Source organism: Misgurnus anguillicaudatus, chromosome 1 (genome assembly GCF_027580225.2).
Source record: "Misgurnus anguillicaudatus chromosome 1, ASM2758022v2, whole genome shotgun sequence".
Classification (NCBI taxonomy): Eukaryota; Metazoa; Chordata; class Actinopteri; order Cypriniformes; family Cobitidae; genus Misgurnus; species Misgurnus anguillicaudatus.
Window position 1 is genome coordinate 8,714,580 of NC_073337.2, and position 20,208 is coordinate 8,734,787.

The 20,208-nt window shown below is 37.9% G+C and overlaps 1 protein-coding gene across 2 annotated transcripts in view; it reads left to right on the forward strand.

The window, feature by feature from the left end:
- Positions 1-18,521, forward strand: part of pde3a (phosphodiesterase 3A, cGMP-inhibited) — a 90,217-nt gene extending 71,696 nt beyond the window's left edge. For both annotated transcript variants that reach the window (XM_055190623.2, XM_055190624.2), the window contains exons 7-16: positions 3,039-3,112; positions 3,311-3,462; positions 3,621-3,758; positions 5,440-5,551; positions 5,745-5,858; positions 5,959-6,158; positions 7,317-7,520; positions 7,609-7,770; positions 11,507-11,762; positions 11,845-18,521. In XM_055190623.2, the coding sequence (XP_055046598.1) occupies positions 3,039-3,112; positions 3,311-3,462; positions 3,621-3,758; positions 5,440-5,551; positions 5,745-5,858; positions 5,959-6,158; positions 7,317-7,520; positions 7,609-7,770; positions 11,507-11,762; positions 11,845-12,230 (1,798 nt within the window). In that variant the 3' untranslated portion in view covers positions 12,231-18,521. The remainder of the gene's footprint in view (positions 1-3,038; positions 3,113-3,310; positions 3,463-3,620; positions 3,759-5,439; positions 5,552-5,744; positions 5,859-5,958; positions 6,159-7,316; positions 7,521-7,608; positions 7,771-11,506; positions 11,763-11,844) is intronic.
- The last annotated feature ends 1,687 nt before the right edge of the window (positions 18,522-20,208 follow it).

The following is a 20,208-nucleotide window of genomic DNA, read 5'->3' on the forward strand; positions in this document are numbered from 1 at the left end:
CTTTATAGCACTAAAAATGGTTCCCCTATGATAATGAGCCAGTGAACCACTTTAAGTGCTATTTACCACTGTTTGTTATTACACTATATTAAAAACTGTATAAAAATGTAAATTGATCGGTCAAGTATTTAGGGTAAACTCCCCTTCCACTTAAGCAATAGCAGGAAAGTGCAGGATCTCTTAAGTAAGGGATAATGTAGAGGCAGCCGGTAGTTATTGGGAAATAAGCCCCGACAGTGTGATCAGGACCCGACGCGAAGCGGAGGGTCTTGTATCACACTGAAGGGGCTTATTTCCCAATAACTACCGGCTGCCTTTACATTATCCCGCTTATTACACGGCTACTTGCCACATAAGAAAAAAAACTGGACATGAATATGAATTTGAAACATTTTATTGGCATATTTGTTTTAAATTAACATTTTTATCCTTCCGCGAAACTTTGCACAGATGCATAAAATGATCGTAATACCTTATAAAGATCTGCTGCTTCATACTTGTCTCCATTTTTTCTCTTTTAGAAGTTTTAATCCCCATTCTGTATTTTTTTGTGTGTTGGCTTCGTAGCTGTCATGCTCTTTTTTGTCAAGTTCAGTCTCAGTAAGCTGTCTGTGTCTTGTCGTGGTTGTCGAGTGTTTGTCACAAGATGGCGGCATGGCGCCACACAGACAGTAATCTTTATTGATCTTTATTGGCGCGGAGCGATATTACTCGTGCAAGTAGTGCCGGCTATGCGTTATTATTTTGGAGCGGTTATTATTCGAAAAGAACGAACCTGCAAATGTCTCAACTGACCAATCAGAATCAAGCATTCCAGAGAGCCGTGTAATAAACCTAAATAAAATTAAATCCTAATTTTAAAGAAATTAGTCTTTTTACTTCATTCTGCTCAAAAATGCTCAAGATGTGTATAGTGCCAAAAGAGGTCACACTAAACACAGACGATGCATAAAGACGACATTTAATCCTGTAAAACATATCTCATCTGTGTTCTGTTTGTATCTTAATAAAAAAGTTTGAAAAATAAATATGAATGGACTTTAAAATTTCTAAAACAACAAGTCTGGTGGTGGTGGTGGTGGCGGCCTAAGACTTTTGCACATTACTGTTTAGGGTAGCGCGGGGCACAACCTAACGCTTTTTGACTTTGGCTCTATCATTCAAAAACTATTTAAGTTACATTAATCATTTTTTACACAATCAACACACACATCACGGCTACAAATTAACGCTTAAAGATTGTTTGTGGGACCTACCGTTATCGTACAATTATACCAAAAGTGACAGGAGTGCAAACGTTACAACTTACCCCATAGGTGGGGTTAATTCTAACAAACAGAGGGCACCTGCTAGAAAATTTAGTTTAAACACAAATAATTCAATCAAATTCTGTCTATTTACTAAAGGTGGATATTGTTTATATATTTGCCTATATTAAATAGATAGATATCCACACATTTATCCATCCATGATCCTTCATCTATCCTTGTATTATGCATCAATGCAATGCATGTAAAGATTTTTTTGAAAAGGGCTTCACAATTAAGACAAAAAAATCATAATTGTGAGTTATTTCCCCTAATATTGTATTAACAGTTATCATTTGGATAACTAGTATTTAAATTCTTTTCATTATCATTGTATACTGGAGGGTTAGTTGAAACACTATGTTACAACTAACCCCGCTGTATAAAAATGTTTTCAATCCCAGCTATCAGTTACTAGGAGTTGTTGACATGTTTTAAAAAGCTGTTATGTTTTAGGTAACAAGATAGTGATTAAAATAATATAAGGTTGGATTTGGTGACTTACACACCCAACTCAAAAATAGAAAAAAAAACTTAAGACGAAGAAATGTACTTTTATGCCTCCAAAACACTCTTTGTTCAATATTTTAACCAAAACACATCCAAACTTCAAAAAAGGAGAAAAAGGAGATCATCTTCTGACAGTAAGAGAAAAAGAGCAAAAGCACAGATTGCTCGGCCCTATAGAAATATGTAAAGTAGCTGCGTTACAATTAACCCTGTGTTAGTTTGTGCCCCGCTCACCCGTATATGTAAAATTACTGTATAAACTTATTGTAAAGTTTTATCAAAGCATTGTGAAATTCAAATATTTATTGTACTGTAGTAGTTTCACCTACAGAATACAAAAACTGTATAATAATATGCATAATGTATCATTTTAGTGTTTTAAATTTCTAATAATATATTTGCATAACGATTTTGTTGTCACTCTTTAATAAGTAATTTCATATCCATTTTTAAAAAAATATTTTTTATTCAATTCATTGCTTGTGAAATGTGAAACAGCTGTCTCAAATACCATGTTTAACTACAGCTGGTTTACTAAAAGTGACGCAGAGAAAATCACATTTTGTGCCTGACGAATACGGAAATTTGCAGAGCAGCAAATCAGTCATTTTAATAGCAGAAAATGAGTTAATATTAATTTTGATCACAATTCCTCCTAAAGCTAAAACTACAGGGTTGCTGTCTGATGTGAACAACGCTTAATGATGTTCTACAAGAGCGACTGCTGGTTCAGCCCATTACATCTGGTTACTAAACAACCACTGATTCATTAACTGTGAAAAATTACCAGCATTGTGTTTAAATATTAACCGATTTATGTGAACGCTCGGATCTCTGTTACACTCGCTGGCCCTTTTTTTTTGCTGTCTCTTGGTTTCACTCACCGATGTCCTGACAGTGAGACAAAGTCATCGTTCTCTTGGCCTGTAATAAATGCTGGTCACAAAAAAAACCTTTGAATGGGTTCTGTCTGGACCTGCTAAACTAAACAACAGTGACAGTGTTCAGTCCACAGCTCATGCAGCGGATATCATCACGGGTTCAGTCACCCGAAGAGGACACCGATCAATTACAATGCAAAATATTAAAATATGCATTAAATTCAAAGTCTAAGCAGCCGTTTCCTTAATCGCACATGAAGCGTAATGAACAGATTATAATGATAAATGTTTTTACATGTGAGCGATGGATATTGAAATGCCTGGATGTTGTTTTGTGCAGCTGTGGAAGACCGTACAGTAAGCTGAGACATGGTGATGGATCAATAGATGGTGGAGAAAGACCCCAACAGTCAGGTGAAGCTTCTCTCCACTCTCTCTCTCTCTCGACAGCAATTAGCATTTAGATGCATTTCAGTTATTGAACATTTTGCTGTTGTGATCTGTCATGTTGAATTAAGTTTATGAATTAGTGTGAAGTTATACATTCACCCATCAGTCTGATGAAGAGCTGTTAAATATTAAAGATAATCACGCTTTTTAATAACCTTTTAGATGACGCAGTGATAATATTATCAGACTATGACATCACCTATGAGACCAACCACAGTGACACCAGCAACTTTGCACAGAATGATGAAGACGAGGAGGGTCGCAGGAAACTCTTCAATGCCCCGTCCGCGCTGACGACCCTTATACCACCAGAGGTAAACAAGGTTTTTTTAATCTAATGTTTAGGCAGGTAGATGTGACTAAAGGTAAAAGACAATCAACTGCATTTGGCTGATGTTTTATCCAATTAGATAAACATTGAGTCTATGCATTAGCCAGAAATGTGATTGCATTGAAATGATTATCTCTGCAGGATAATCCCATTCTGGCACCGGAGCCCTTGGTGATGGAGGGACTCGAACCCCTCATGAACCAAATCAACAACTGGAACTTTCCCATCTTTAATCTGGTGGAGAAAACCAATGGCAAATGTGGCTGCATTCTCAGCCAGGTGAGACACTGACATCTAGTGGTGCTCATAAGCAAAGACACCACATTCATATGGACCTACTGAAATATTTGTAAGGTACAAGTGCTGGTCATATAATTAGAATATCATCAAAAAGTTATATTATTTTTACTAATTCCATTCCAAAAGTGAAACTTGTATATTAGAATATTACTTAAGACCAATACAAAGAAAGGATTTTTAGAAATCTTGGGCGACTGAAAAGTATGATCATGAAAAGTATGAACATGTACAGCACTAAATTCTCCTTTTGCCTGAATTACTGCGGTAATGTGGCGTGGCATGGAGTCGATCAGTCTGTGGCACTGCTCGGGTGTTACGAGAGCCCAGGTTGCTCAGATAGTGGCCTTCAGCTCTTCTGCATTGTTGGGTCTGGCACATCGCATCTTCCTCTTCACAATACCACATTGATTTTCCATGGGGTTAAGGTCAGGTGAGTTTCCTGGCCAATTAAGAACAGCGATACCATGGTCCTTAAACCAGGTACTGGTAGATTTGGTCCTGTTGGAAAATGAAATCTGCATCTCCATAAAATTAGTCAGCAGCAGGAAGCATGAAGTGCTCTAAAACTTCCTGGTATACGGATGCGTTGACCTTGGACCTCAGAAAACACAGTAGACCAACACCAGCAGACGACATGGCACCCCAAACCATCACTGATTGTTGAAACTTTACACTGGACCTTAAGCAACGTGGATTGTGTGCCTCTCCTACGTTCTTTCAGACTCTGGGACCCTGATTTCCAAAAGAAAATGCAAAATTTATTTTTATCAGAGAACATAACTTTAGACCACTCAGCAGCAGTCCAGTCTTTTTGTCTTTGAGATGTTTCTGACGCTGTCTGTTGATCAAAATTGGCGTAACACAAGGAATGCGACAGCTGAAACCCAGTTTTTGCATACGTCTGTGCGTACTGGTTCTTGAAGCACTGACTCCAGCTGCAGTCCAATCTTTGTGTATCTCCCCCACATTTTTAAATAGGTTTTATTTTCACAATCCTCTCCATGGTGTGGTTATCCCTATTGCTTATACACTTTTTGCTACCACATCTTTTCCTTCCCTTCGCCTCTCTATTCATGTGATTTGTGAACAGCCAGCCTCTTTTGCAATGACCTTTTGTGTCTTTTGGACAACTGTCAAGTCAGCAGTCTTCCCCATGATTGTGTAGCCTTCAGAACTAGACTGAGAGACCATTTAAAGGCCTTCGCAGGTGTTTTGAGTTAATTTGCTGATTAGAGTGTGACACCAGGTGTCTCCAATATTGAACTTTTTCACAATATTCTAATTTTCTGAGATACTGAATTTGGGCTTTTCCTTAGTTGTCAGTTATAATCATCAAAATTAAAAGAAATAAACATTTGAAATATTTCAGTCTGCATGTAATGAATAAATATATTTGTGGAGTCTATGCCAGAATGCCGCTGTTATTAGGCAAAAACACACCAAATACTACACTAATTTGTATTGAAAAATGGCAAATTCGTATGGTAAATTATGAAAACAAGCACTTTTATTAGCAGTCTAAGACTTTTTACCCTACTTTATGAAAGCATAAATTTTGAGAAATCATATAATAAACACATCTCTTCTTTACATTAGCATTATTTTCACTTATATTCAAAATATACATGAAATCTACAACCATTTTTTGTCTCTGTTACAGGTGTCCTACCGACTGTTTGTTGATACAGGACTGTTCGAAACGTTCAAGATTCCAGTGAGAGAGTTCATGAATTATTTCCACGCTTTGGAGAATGGATACAGGGACATCCCATGTGAGTAAAATATTAAATATTAGTTCATCTTCAAATATAAATATAATGCTGAGAAAGACTTTCTACAAGATAGATGTAGGCTACTGTAAGTGTGTACACATACAGTATTCTGCATAGATAACATTCAACAACAAATGTTTTGTATCTCCCTCTAGTGGAAGTATAAAACATCAATTCTTCTCTTTCTGTGTAGATCATAACAGGATTCACGCAACAGACGTCCTCCACGCAGTTTGGTACCTCTCTACCCAACCTGTGCCTGGTCTACCCACCCTGACCCGCATCCAGGGATCATGCAGTGATTCGGGTAAGATTTGAGATAAATGAAGAAGTGAATCAAAGATTTTAAATTCTTTAAAATGTATGTACAGTATGTATGAGAAAAAAACATCCTTGTGTGTCTTTAGACTGTGACGGCGGCCTCGCTCATGGCCACACAAACTACCTGATGTCCAAGACGTATCCTGTAGAGGAGGTGGGCTACGGCTGTTTGTCTGGACTCATCCCTGCCCTTGAACTCATGGCTCTATATGTAGCAGCGGCCATGCACGATTACGACCACCCTGGACGGACCAACGCCTTCCTGGTGGCCACCAGCGCTCCACAGGTAGCAGACGTCACAATTTATTAAGTATTATTAGATTAAGAAGTGTGTGGTGTGAGGTGCTTGACACGGGTTTGAAATGTAGTTTAATCACGTTAAGAAGCACTTAAAGGATTAGTCAATTTTCTTTAAAAAAAATCCAGATAATTTGCTCACCACCATGTCATCCAAAGTGTTGATGTCTCTCTGTTGTTCAGCCGAGAAGAAATTATGTTTTTTAAGGAAAACATTTCAGGATTTTTCTCATTTTAATGGACTTTAATGGACCCCAAAACTTAATAGTTTTAATGCGGTTTCAAAGGACTCTAAACGATCTCAAACGAGGCATAAGGTTCTTATCTAGCGAAACGATTGTCATTTTTGACAAGAAATTACGTTTTTTGAGGAAAACATTCCAGGATTTTTCTAATTTTAATGGACTCCAATGGACCCCAACACTTTAATGCAGTTTCAAAGGACTCCACGATCCCAAACGAGGCATTAGGGACCCATCCAGCGAAACGACTGTCATTTTTGGCAAGAAAAACAAAAAATATGCACCTTCAAACCACAAACTCTCGTCTATCTCTGGTCCTGTGACGCGCCAGCGCAATTTCACGTAATTGCGTAAAGCTGTGGAAAGGTCACGTGTTACATATATGAATCGCACATTTGCGGACCATTTTAAACAATAAACTGACACAAAGACATTAATTAGTATCAGTCGACACACAACAACGTCGGAACGGTCCTCTTTCTCCACACTTGTAAATATTGGGGCGTAGTTTCGCATACGTGATCCGTGACCTCTTGATGTGATGACGTATTGCGTGAGGTCACGCTGGCGCATCACAGGATCGGAGATAGACGAGAAGTTGTGGTTTAAAAGTACATATTTTTTATTTTTCTTGTCAAAAATGACCCGTATGCCCCGTTTTGGATCGTTTAGAGTCCTTTGAAACTCCATTAAATCTGTTAGGTATTGAATTCCATTAAAGTCCATTAAAATTAGAAAAATCCTGGAATGTTTTCCCTAAAAAACTTAATTTCTTTTTAACTGAACAAAGAAAGACATCAACATTTTGGATGACATGGTGTTGAGTAAATGATCTGGATTTTTTTAATAAAATGGACTAATTCTTTAAGCTAGGTAAAAGTGAAATATTTTCTGTGTTTTTAAAGGCTGTGCTTTATAACGATCGCTCAGTGTTGGAGAACCATCACGCCGCCTCCGCCTGGAATCTCTTCATGTCGCGGCCCGAGTACAACTTCTTGGTCAGCCTGGATCACATGGATTTCAAGCGTTTTCGCTTCCTGGTCATCGAGGCCATTCTCGCTACCGATCTGAAGAAGCACTTCGACTTCCTGGCTGAATTTAATGCCAAGGTAAGAACGTCTGATGATAGCTCCATCTAAGAATAAGATATACGTGGACTAGTGAAAACGTTGAATGTGCGTTTTATTGTTTTGGCAGGTAGGAGACGACGGTTGCTCGGGTATCGATTGGACTAATGAGAACGACCGACTCCTGGTGTGTCAGATGTGCATTAAGCTAGCGGACATAAATGGACCCTTGAAAAGCAAAGAACTTCATCTGCGGTGGACGGAGGGCATTGTGAACGAGTTTTACGAGCAGGTCCGTACAAAGAAGAGCATTGTATGTTTGACGTGATGCTTTTCAAGCACATCCTCGTCTGAAACAGACAGAGGGCTTTTGCGGTGATTAAGTAAGTAAAGTGCCTGGCAACCGCGTTGAGAATTTGTAGTAATAGTGTCTATTATAGAGGTGATCCAACGGATAAGTAGCCTCAAAGCAACTCTGTATCATTCATATTGAGTGGCTGGAGAGGATGGCATGGATACGCTGTTGCCTGGCAACCATCTGCATCCTCCCCAAGCGCCGCCATTGGTGACACGCGCACAGCTGTAATGAGATTAGGATGGTGGCGGTCAAAACATTACACGACTAAAGTAGGCAAAGTTTACTGTCACTCACTGTGCGGAGAAAGTTTCCTGGATCGCAAGTGTAAAATACTTTAACTAGACATTAAATCAAACTATAAACTTTGTGGTTTTGTTGTGACTGAATGGTAATGGGGTTGCATGCTGTTCTGAATTAGTTTTAAACATCACTTCACAATATCCCAGGTCAAGTCTCTCAGGTCAGTTATATTTGACATTTTTTACCCTGTCTGTGAAATCCAGACTAAAGTCTCAATCTATTTTTGAGTATAGGAGCATCGAAGTTTGATTTCACTTTTTGACAGGGCTTTACTAAAGATGTCAAGGTTATATTTTTCACACCATGTAGGATTATTTTATGTAGAAAAAAATATTGGGTTTTAGTAGGTCAAAATTGGAGATTATTTAGTGGCTATATCTGCATCACCAAAAATCTATATGGAACTCCAAAGCTGACATAATTATAAATAAATAAATACATAAATAAATTAATGTGGAAAAAATACAATTATACATAAATAAGGAAATACATGTATAAATACTCATTTATTTTTGTTTTTTTACATTTCTTTGTATATATATATATATTTTTAATGTATTTTTGTTTTTTTACATTTCCACGTATATTTATTTATTTATAATTATGTCAGCTTTGGATTTCCATAATTCTAACAGTCAATTTATCAGCCATTGAAAATGGTACAGCAGTGCTCGCTGTAACCGTACACAACCGATCTGTAGTGTCTGCGTGTCGATTGGCTTGTTTGGATGCCAGCGATGAGGCATAAAGCACTTCGTCTATTATTGTGAGGAACACGGAGTGAAGATGACCCAGTTGTGTCAGGACCTCGTCACCGAGCTACAAAGCATCATCTGACCACCCCTGGCCTTATTCAGTGCATTTCAAAAGAAAGCAGGAATTATCTGCTTCAAAGGAGCTGTTTTTCCCCCTTCCCGTTTCGTTTCGTGAATGATTCATTTCTCCGGAGTAGCACCTGACAGAACACGGCACACATACATTACAGCCCTCTGACGACATCGCCGGCGCGGTTGCTATGGCAACATGAGACCTTGCCCGTTGTTATCCGGTTCTCATTGTTAATTTCCAGGTACCGTGAAGCATAAGTTTTCCAGCGCACTATAAGGTCCGCCATCCAATTACTGATCAGTAGAGGTTTTAATACCGTAATCTGATGTGTAAAAAACCAGACCTGGTGCGGCTGGTTATATTTTCCCCTCGTCCGCAGAAAGGTTGACCTAGTTTTACAGCGCTAGAATGTCTGTAAAGTGTGTTCCTCTCCTGAACTGGAAAAATCCAATCAAGTGTATGACTCTGTGTCCTGAGCATCGAGTTGCCTCTTCAGCGAGATGAGTAAATACTACAGAAATATCATCTGGTTAGTTAAAGTAGGGACGAGTATATAATAGCCCTTCAGCAGAGATACATAATTATAAAGTCAGGATTTGTCAGCTGGATTTTGCAGATCTCAGTGCTATCTGAAGCATTTTTTTTTTCATTTGTTTTGTTTTTTGGATGAACTTTATAGATGTCATGCGATGCAGCTAGACTGAGACGTAATAGATTACAGACTCCCAAACATCTCATCATGATTCTGCTGATGTCACTTCCCATCATCTCTTTATTCATCTATCTGTGGGTTGTCGATGCATAAAGATACACTAAGCATTTTTTCATGTCTGACACTTTTCTGATGGTTTACACAATTTATTTATTATAACTGAAGTCATAAACAAGTCTTTTAAATGATGAACATGATTTTTTTGAGAATATGTCAATTTATGCTTACAGTAACATGCATATAGCTTACAGTAACATCATGAATGAATGAATGAATGAATGAATGAATGAATGAATGAAATATGTTTATTTCGGTCTTTACAATCAATTAATCACTCATAAGACAATTATACATAATATCCAAAAAAGGTGAAGCCAATTATCCTTTATACATACATTTCAAATAAACGTTACTTCACCCCTGGACTTGATTACTTCAAGATAACAACAAACATTTCCACCAAAAAAAAAAAAAATATATATATATATATATATATATATATATATATATTAGGGCTGGGCATAGATTAATCTAGATTAATCTAATACAAAATAAAAGTAATTTTTTGCATAATATATGAGTTTGTGATGTGTGTAAATATTATGTATATGTATGTATAATCTAGATTTATGTAAGACCAGCTCTAATATCTATTTAATATATAATTAGAATTTGGAAATACACATTTCCTATTATAATACAAGTTATACATATTACATATATTACATATTTAGATATTTCATATTAACATTAAATTAAATTTTTGATCACCTTTTTTTAAACATTTTCTTGAATTTACAAAGTGATTTATATCCTTGTCACAATTATTCCATAAATTTACCCCTTTGACAGATATACTTCTACTTTTTATATTAGTTATTGCCCTTATTTTATTAAACATACATTATCCTCGTAATTTATACTGACTTTCTCTTACTGTGAACAGCCTCTGGATACAATTTGGACGTAAATTATTATATACCTCATATATTACCTGTGCAGTATAAAAATCCACCAAATAAACAAATTTTAAAGCCCGTAATTTAAAGATATATTCATGAAATATAATGATTTTTCATTCAAAACGTGTTGTTCTATTTAATATTGAAATTGATTTTGACATTTTACTTTTTACATTACTAATATGTGATTTTCAACATAATTTATAATCTATTATAACACCTAAAAATGTATTTTCATATACTCTTTCAATTTCCTCATTATTTATCCTAATTTTAGTTTAAATACAATATCTATTGCTAAATATTATGAAATTTGTTTTACATAAATTCAAAGAAAGTCTATTATTGTCAAACCATTTTTTAAAAACCATTAATTCTATTTCCACTGTATTCAGAAGCTGTTCCAGATTTTTTCCTGAACAATATAGATTTGTGTCATCAGCAAACAAAACCATTATAATAATTTAGACACTTTACAAATATCATTTATATAGAGTACAAACAATTTGGGACCTAACACAAAGCCCTGTGGAACACCACAAGTGCCTTTCATTAGATCTGATTTAACATTGTTTATTTGTACATATTGATATCAAGGTAACTTTTTAACCAGGATAAAGCTATTCCTCTTACTCAATATCTTTACATTTTCTGCATTAATAAGCCATGATCAATAGTGTCAAACGCCTTTTTTAAATCTAAGAACACCCCCACTGTATATTCTTTATTATCCATTGAAGTACATTAAACTCTCATGGGGTCAAGGGAGTGTAATGTAGTCCTTATTTCAGTTTGGAAAGCAAAACATAAACATACTTCATTAGTGCTTTATATTTTATAGTGTTTTCTGTTGATTCTGGGCTTTTAGGGAGATGAAGAGTCCAGCCTGGGTCTTCCCATCAGTCCCTTCATGGATCGCTCAGCACCCCAGCTGGCCAAACTTCAGGAGTCCTTCATCACACACATTGTAGGTCCCCTGTGCAGCTCTTACGACTCTGCTGCCCTCATGCCCGGGCACTGGGTCAACCCCATGCCCAAAGAGGGTGAGGATGCTGAAGAAGAGACGGATGAAGAGGATGAGGACACACCCGAGGAAGATTCCTCCACCAGCTCCGAACTGTCCGGTGAGTACAGATTTATTCCTACTTTTTTCTACAATACTTTTTAAGGTAAATAATTTTTTGGTGTTTTCTGTGTTAATCACAGAGAAACCAGCACCCAAGAAACGACGAAAAGTTTTCTGCCAGATCACCCAGCACCTGCTGGAGAACCATGAGATGTGGAAGAAGGTCATTGCTGAAGAGTCTCAATGCCAAACAGAAGAGGAGGAATCCACATGCCTCAGTAACACCCCTGAGCCAATCGATGAAGAAGAGGAGGAGCCAGGGAGCAAGGAGGAGCCGATAAATGACCAGGAGGTGGAAAATGAGGAGGAGGTGGAGAGTCCTTTACCTGAAGAGACACATGAAAATGAAGGACAGGTTGAGGATGCAGATGGTGAGTTTGTAAAGGGAGCGAATTCAGACTCAGCAACTGTACAACATCTAATGGAAAAACAGGAGGAAACAAAAGACGAAGAAGAACCAGAATGAATGACTCGCCATTTTTAGACCAGAACATTGTCTTAAAACTTTTATTGGCGAGCAAAACTCCTAAGAAATGGTTGCCAGCACATCACTTAGACACAACACTGTAGATGCTTGGGGAACATGTGCCTAAAGGAAACAGGGTGGGGTGGTTCGGGACTCAACAGATGAAGAGTTTTTAATAAAAATGGAAGGATATATACAGTACGCCTCCAACAAAGTAGACATTGAAGAAGTTGCCAGGACATTCTCTGGTGTTTTAGAGGTTTCCTATATTTTTATCAACAATGCATCGGCCAATTATGGTTTCTACAAGTTCTTCTTGCGATACTCTCAGCTGCACCTTAATAAAAAACCGACACCCCCCAAACTATGACGGGGTCCCAATGACCTGCGACCACACAAGTTTTGCAGGCTTGACCGTCCTCCTCATTCTGAGGAACGTAGCATTGACTTGGGGAACAAGAAATTATCCATCGAGTCTCCTAGAGGGCATTTCACACATCCGCAATGGACGTGAAGAAACGTTCAGAAACAGCATGCATTTGTGAAGACCAACCACATTCATAACACTACATTCCTTTCTATTGTCCTGCCATTCCCCTTCTTTACTTTTTAAGAGGCTCATTGTGCAACTCTTCAAGGTCATGTGCCACAACGTCCATACTGCAAATGTCTTTGTACTTTTTCTGAAGGCGTCAAATCGAAAACCCATCATTGTCTCCCCTCACCTGAACATTTTGTTTCTCCAATGGCATTCCATTCATCCACGGACTGAGATTTTCTGTTTCTCAGGATCAGACTGTTCAAAATGAAAACTTTAAAAGGAGTCATTGGTTTTTACCGACTTTCTTGCAACTTTATAATCTTTTGAATCTTGGTTTGTGACAAAAAGAAAAAGGGAATCTTTGATTCTTTTTTAACTTGTAATTTCGAAAACATCAAAGGCCTTTTTTAACATAATAGTCCAATCATTGTTTTACAAATCAAAGTGATTTGCTATATATACATATATATACACACACACACATCACTGTTACTTTAGTTTAATTTAAGTGTATTGCCTGACCATTTTTATGTAGTGAAGAGGCATGCAATAGTACATTATTTCATCCCTCTTGACATGTTCCCATAACATCCGTTATTATGTACCTAACAAATGTTTTTGTACTATCTCTCTCTCCCCACCTCTCTCTCTCTCTTTCTCTCTCCAAGCTTCTGTTCCTACATTTACATTTAAGCTTCTTAGTAAACTGCTTCGGCAAATTTCGATGATCAAAGGCACGGGCTGGAGCGCCTGGCCTGTAGGCTTCCAGAGAGCCTCCAGCATCCAAATTCCCTGCAGCCGCATGTTCTAGGTCTGAACAAGGCCGTAGTAATGCTTCAGTAGAACTGCCGCAGTCGTGCAGATGGGCTGCAAGCTTCTCACGCCCTCATCCCAAACGAATGAGGTGCGAACGCCGTCCCTCTCACATGGTCGAATCCGCACGCCATGTGCCGCACATGAGATACGGGCACCAGTCGACACGGCTGTCCGCTCTCGCCTTTGATGTGCTGAAAGAGGCTGTTTGCTTGTGATGGTAGTTTAGTCAGAGGCTGACGAGATGAAACACTTCTGCAGGCTTAATCACTTCGTAATCAGCCCAAGTCCGATGCCTTGGGTCTCCGTATCATCACTTTGAAATTAAAATGCCTAGGTAGGAGGTGACCAGTCATGTCAGCATTCATCTTTCAAAAATGTCCCCTCCAATCGCAATCCAGTCTAAGCCTTAATATTATCAGGCAACGTGGTGCAATGTAGTCCAGCTAATTATTTAAGCAATACTGACCCTATCTGTAGATTGGTAGCGTTTTCAATGCACTTTCTCCATTTTGTTGCTGTGTAATCTCACACAGCTGAACTGTGTGTGCCAAATATGACTTTAAAACCATTCTTGAACTTCCCCCAAATGTGTAACACGGTTGTTTAGTGCGAGCCAACGAGTAACTGATCTCAGTGGTGGGAAGAGAATGCAAAAGCCAAGCGTTTGTGTGTGTGATTGTGTGGAAATGTGGTATGAATGTGTTTACCAGTATTTAATTATGAAAATCTAAATATTTTTATTTAAAACACTCAAATAAAACTTAATTTTGAAGAAACTATGACAGAAAATGAACACATATAGCTGCATTATGAAGTGAAACTAAAGGGTTAATAAACACAAACTGAAGCAGAACGTCTGGCGAACGATGATAGATAACGCAAAAATTGTGCCCGCTCGCGGTGTAAAGCGCGTCAGCGCTATTCTCCGAGATGCACTTGACGGCCTTTTGTGCAGCAAATTTTTTTTTTTTTGGGACGACCTAGTCAAGGCGGTAGGGTTTCCCAGCTTAGGCGGGCCGCCTGAACTGAAAAGTGCTGCGGGAAACCCTGTCTTTAAATGTAAATCGAACCTAATTATTTACTCAGTACACATTCTTGCTCATACTGGGGGCAATCCATGGTATTTTAAAGATGAAAAACGTTTGTCTTTTGCCGTCTTTTTCTGGACAATGTCATTTATAACTCGCCATTTTATAGAGACTCCCCAGCCCGATCTCGAATTAGCCCAAGTTGGATAATTCATATATTTTCGTACAGTGAATCATACAGAAACGTACGATTATCATAAAAAACAATAATGAAATCCCACCCTTAAAGAGACACTACACTTTTTTTTTAATATGCTCATTTTCCAGCTACCCAGAGTTGAACATTTGATTTTTGCCGTTTTGGAATCCATTCAGCGATCTCTGGGTCTGGCGCTACCACTTTTGGCATGGCTTGGCATAGTCCTTTGAACCTGATTGGACCATTAGCATCACGCTCAGAAATGACCAAAGAGTTTCTATTTTTTCTATTTTTTTACTCTTCTGTGTGTACCTTGACCGACAGAAAATTAAAATTTGGGATTTTCTAGGCAGATATGTCTAGGAGCTATACTCTTATTCTGGCATAATAATCAAGGACTTTGCTGCTGTAACATGACTGCAGGAGGCGCAATGATATTGCACAGCGCCTGAAAATAGTCCCCTGCTATTGAAAGTTACTAAGGGGACTATTTTCGGCTGCTGCGTAATATCATTGTACCTCCTGCCAGAGTCCTGCACGGGTCCATTTTTGGAGACCCGCTTCCGCCCGTACCCGTAAAGTTCAGCACCAGATCCGACCCGTCACCCGTGATAATATCAAAATTAAATCCGCACCCGCCTGGACCCGTTAATATTTGGCCTGTTACCCGACCCGTACCCGCACACGCATAAATCATTCCAATTAAAGTGCTTTATTTTTTATCTCGTACCTCTCTCAACATCACAACAGCGTCATGAATAGGCTAATGAAACAGGCTAAAGTGGGCTTGTTTTGCGCCATTTAAGTAGCCTACCATCGGCACAAATGGAACCTGATAACTATACACAAATAGACCTATTAATAAAAAAAGACCAAGAAAAAACAACCTACCTACACAACCCCTGCTGTGCTCCTAAGTCTCGTCTCGAAATGCTTTCTAAGAAGACGTTCAGCTTCCGGCTATCAACAGCAAAACTTTATGCCAGAGTCCTGCAACGCTCGCTCCAACTAGGCTATGAGAAGAATCAACAAAGGTCGCGCACTGTCGCGGTAGTGACGTGATGGGTCAAATGTCATATGTTGTGGTGTAATGGTAATTAGGACGTGCACACCAAAGCTTCTACACCTGTTTTCAATTGATTCCAATGGAAACTCCCCGTTTTTCAAATAAGCCGGCGTTCAGCGTTTTTTCCGCGCTCGGCGCTGAGCGTCGGGAGATTCCACTTTGGGTAAAATGCTGCTCCGCTCATCAATGTCAGTTCTCACACGGCCGTCCAATCACAGCGGAGAAGGGGCAGGACAAATATCACAACAACCAACCAGCTCACAGCTCAAGTATCACAGCTAAAAAGCTCGGCTGAAAAACAGCTGGCATTCCGTGTCCTCTAGGCGTTTTCAGTCGTGTAAGTTTGGGTGTGCACATACAAATTTTGCACATATTTTCATTTGCGCTACTACCCACCCGCACGGAGTTAATTATCCGCCCGCGGCCCCACCCGTGAATTTTAGGAATGTCACAATCCCCTTTGAGACACTTTTATGGGGGTACCCGACCTGTTGCAGGACTCTGCCTCCTGCAGCCATGTTATGGCGGCGGGGTCCTTGATTATGAGAGTGTAGTTCCTAGACATATCTGCCTAGCAACTTTTAATTTTCCGTCGGTCTTAATACACGATGTAACTACAGAAGAGTCAAGTTTTAAATACAAAAAATATCTTTGGTTATTTATTTAGACGCGAAACTAATGGTCTAATCGGATTCAACGGATTGCGCTGAGATGTGCTGGAAGTGCTGGCGCCGGACCCGAAGATCAGCTGAATGGATTCCAAAATGGTAAAAATCAAATGTTTAACTTTAGGGGAGTTGGAAAATTAGTATATTTTTTAAAAAAGTGGAGTGTCCCTTTAAAACAGCAATGAGATTAACTGGAGAGACTTTTGCTTAGTCTTTGTCGTCTCAGATGTTTCTACTGAGAATCTACTCAAATTTGCCAGGATTAATCCACTTAAAGTCCTTCATGTCTCCTGAATTGTGAAAGAGCAACTTCGGACCATTCAAATTGTCAGGATTGAATGTTGACAAATTATTTTTAAACAAATTGGAGTGTCCCTTTAACTCCACCCCTAACATCACTGGGGCGAAAGCACATCGAACAGAAATGTATAAATGTAGTCGTGCAAATGAAGTCAAATTATCTCGTAAAATACGTATAAATTGCCATGAGAATGCAATGGACCCCCCCGTCCTGTGAGTCAGACTAATATTTTCAATATCCATACAATCAAATCCTACTCTATAGTTTCTTTGTTGTTTTACCCAATACTACACTTAACAAAAGTAAAAAACACCATTCCATTATTATCTAAAGTACTTCGGGTAATAGTATCTTTAGTTAAGAGAAACTGAGATTATTTCTTAATCACAACTTATGTTACTATTTAGTGATAACTATGAAGCAGTTGAGACATTCGATTACTTGTAGGGTGAAGTTTTACATCAACCTCAGACTCCATCACCTCTAACACACTTCTGCGTTCAATTACTCAGAGAGACTTAACTGTAAAATTAGCCAGTGATTGTTTCTTTAATAAATTGATTAAGGCACAGGGATATTGATTTTCTGCTTTGTGTGATTATGGGATGTGTATGTGATTGTGTGTACTGTGTGTTGTCATGGCAGCAGTTTCTCTATCCTCCGCTGTGACTCTCATTGATCGGTTTTGGGCTCCATACGTGCACTCGTGATATTTTTCTGATCCCGTTACGGTAAAGTCTGCGATATAGAGTGACACAAGCCTCGGCGTGAACACATTTAAGACAAACACATTTTAATGACATAATTTTGTCTGTTCCTCACACATCTCATACCTAAATACATTACAGTGCGTATAGATCATCTGAGAAACCTGCAGGTATTCCAGAAATGCATTATGGTGAAGTGTAAAGTTCATTGTGATGTGCCCGATTCATTCATCCAAGATCCTTTTCATTTACTTTCATTTACACATTATAGTCTGCTTGACTTGCACGTCAGTTTCAAGAGGATGTGGGCACAAGGTTTCACCTCATCTAAGATTTGTATTATATATATATATTTCCTTTGTATTTTCTGTTCTTTTGTCTTCAGCTGTAGGCGTTTGATAGCTGTGTTCATCGGGGCACTCGTTTCATTCACCTTGGGAACCAAACAAGCTTTACTCCTCTCTGATAAAGAGATAACCGGACTTGTACTTTTTTATATAGTTGGCACTTCACTGACGAAATAATTATTTTTCTTCTCACTTGTATCTTGCACTTAACACATGTAGCAATACATATAGAACGGGGAACTGTGTCAATCACCAGTATTCGTAAAGTGAAATATTCAGTTAAATGCTGATTGTTGTTCCATTTTGTACAAAAAACAAACAAAACAATATTGTGTACAGTTTAAAAATGAAACGAGACAGAAACAATGCCAAAAAAAGGGACGGAAAAGATGAAAATGACAACTGAAGTCTTTTAGATAAACATTATTTATTTTTACTGTTTTGTAATTTAGACACTATACTGTAGCTCCTCTATTGCCAGGCTTACTGGAAGTGCCTCTTGGTATAATGTAACATACAGAAAATATATATTGAGATTATTAGAATCTGTCACAAGATGAACATTGTGGATGTTGTAATGTGAATACAGTTTAATAATACGAGTGAATTACTGTGGTATTGAATGTGTCTGGCTTCCTTTTTTATTTATTCTTTTTTTACCGAATTTTTAATCTGATCAGAAAGTTTTTTAACTTGACAAAGGTTTGTTAAAGGTCGAAAAAGTCAATACCATTCACACTACTTACAAAGCTTGCATGAGAGGTCAGATTCCTCTTAAATTAGACACACTCTTAAAAATAAAGGTGGTTGAAATGTTTTTCATAGCAATGCCATATGAAACTTTTAGTCAAAGGTTCTTTAAAGAACCATTTTATTTATAAATTTTATAATCTGAGGATCCAATTTTCCCCTTAATGAACTTTTTGTGAAACAGAAAGGTGCTTCACACAAAAAAAAATGGTTCATTCAATTTACTCAATTTTTTTAAGGTAAGTGGTTGCAATCAATTTATTTAAGCTACATTTAAACAAAAAAAATTAGAAAGGCAAAACAAAACAAAAACATTTTGTTTAAATGTAGCTTAAATAGATTGATTGCAACCACTTACCTTAAAAAAATTGAATGAATCATTTTTTTCAGTGCAGATGTTAACTCATTCCCCGCCAGCCATTTTTTTTAAAAGTTGCCCGCCAGCATTTTTTAAGATTTTCACAAAAGTTTCACAAAATGCCTTCCAGGAAAATTTTCTTCTAAAAATATCTAAACATACAAATATATCAATTGAAAGAATCCTCTGCTTTCAAACAAACAATAAACAAACAAACAAAATAGGAAAAAAATGTTTCATCCTATCTCTATTTTTTATCTGCTTAACTCTTAAAAATGGGTATTTTCCTTAAAAAAATAAAAAAAATTGCAAAAAGCTGAAATAATTGCATTTTTGTGAAGGAATTTTGTTAGAGATCAGATTCAGAACGATTATCAAAAATTACTGAAAAAAGTGATTTATTCAATTTACTACATTTTTTTAAAGGGGCCATTTGAAATGTCCGCCAAAAAAATCAATTCATACTCCACACTCCAAAAAGATGGGGACAGTATACCTCCAGAAAGTGAGTTGGTCTATTTTAATTTAGCAGCATATATCAAGTTTGATTTACATTGGCAACTAAGTAAGTTATCATTAGTCACCAAAAAAACCATTCGGTCTCATTAACATTGCAATGTTTTCCACTACGTTTCGTGCGTCCATTTGGTGTTCATTATCATCGAAGACATTTCAAGCTTCTTAGCTAATGTTACATTTTAGCATCAGCTTGGTAGATAACGGGTGAAAACCGGATCGGATCTGTGGTAGAGCTAACTATTAAACGCTAAGAGCTAAGGATGCGCGATTATTTGCATGCGATAGTCATTGCCCTTCTCGTCAGTAAAGCCGGTTTCTTGATTAAAAGTGAATCGCCATCAGCTGCTTTCAGATGGAGCCACATTTAATGCACAAAGCCGTAGTTCATGTACAAGCTGAGCATAGGTTATCCCAATGCCTATTATAAGTGAACTTCTAGCGAAATACTAACAGCATCTTACTTACCAATCGAAAAGAAATGTTGTCATTTCGGAGTCGAACCTCATTTCTCTCATGTCCATTAGTTGTCTCCAGCGATGAAAAGCAGTGCCAGTATTTACTCTGGTTCGGTTCCTTTATTTATCAGATTTTATTTGTGATTCCAAGCGCGTTGTTCCCTGCAGCAAATGGTTGTGGTAGTGGTAAATGTCTCTTGCTTCAGTCATTCTTCCGCTCTCT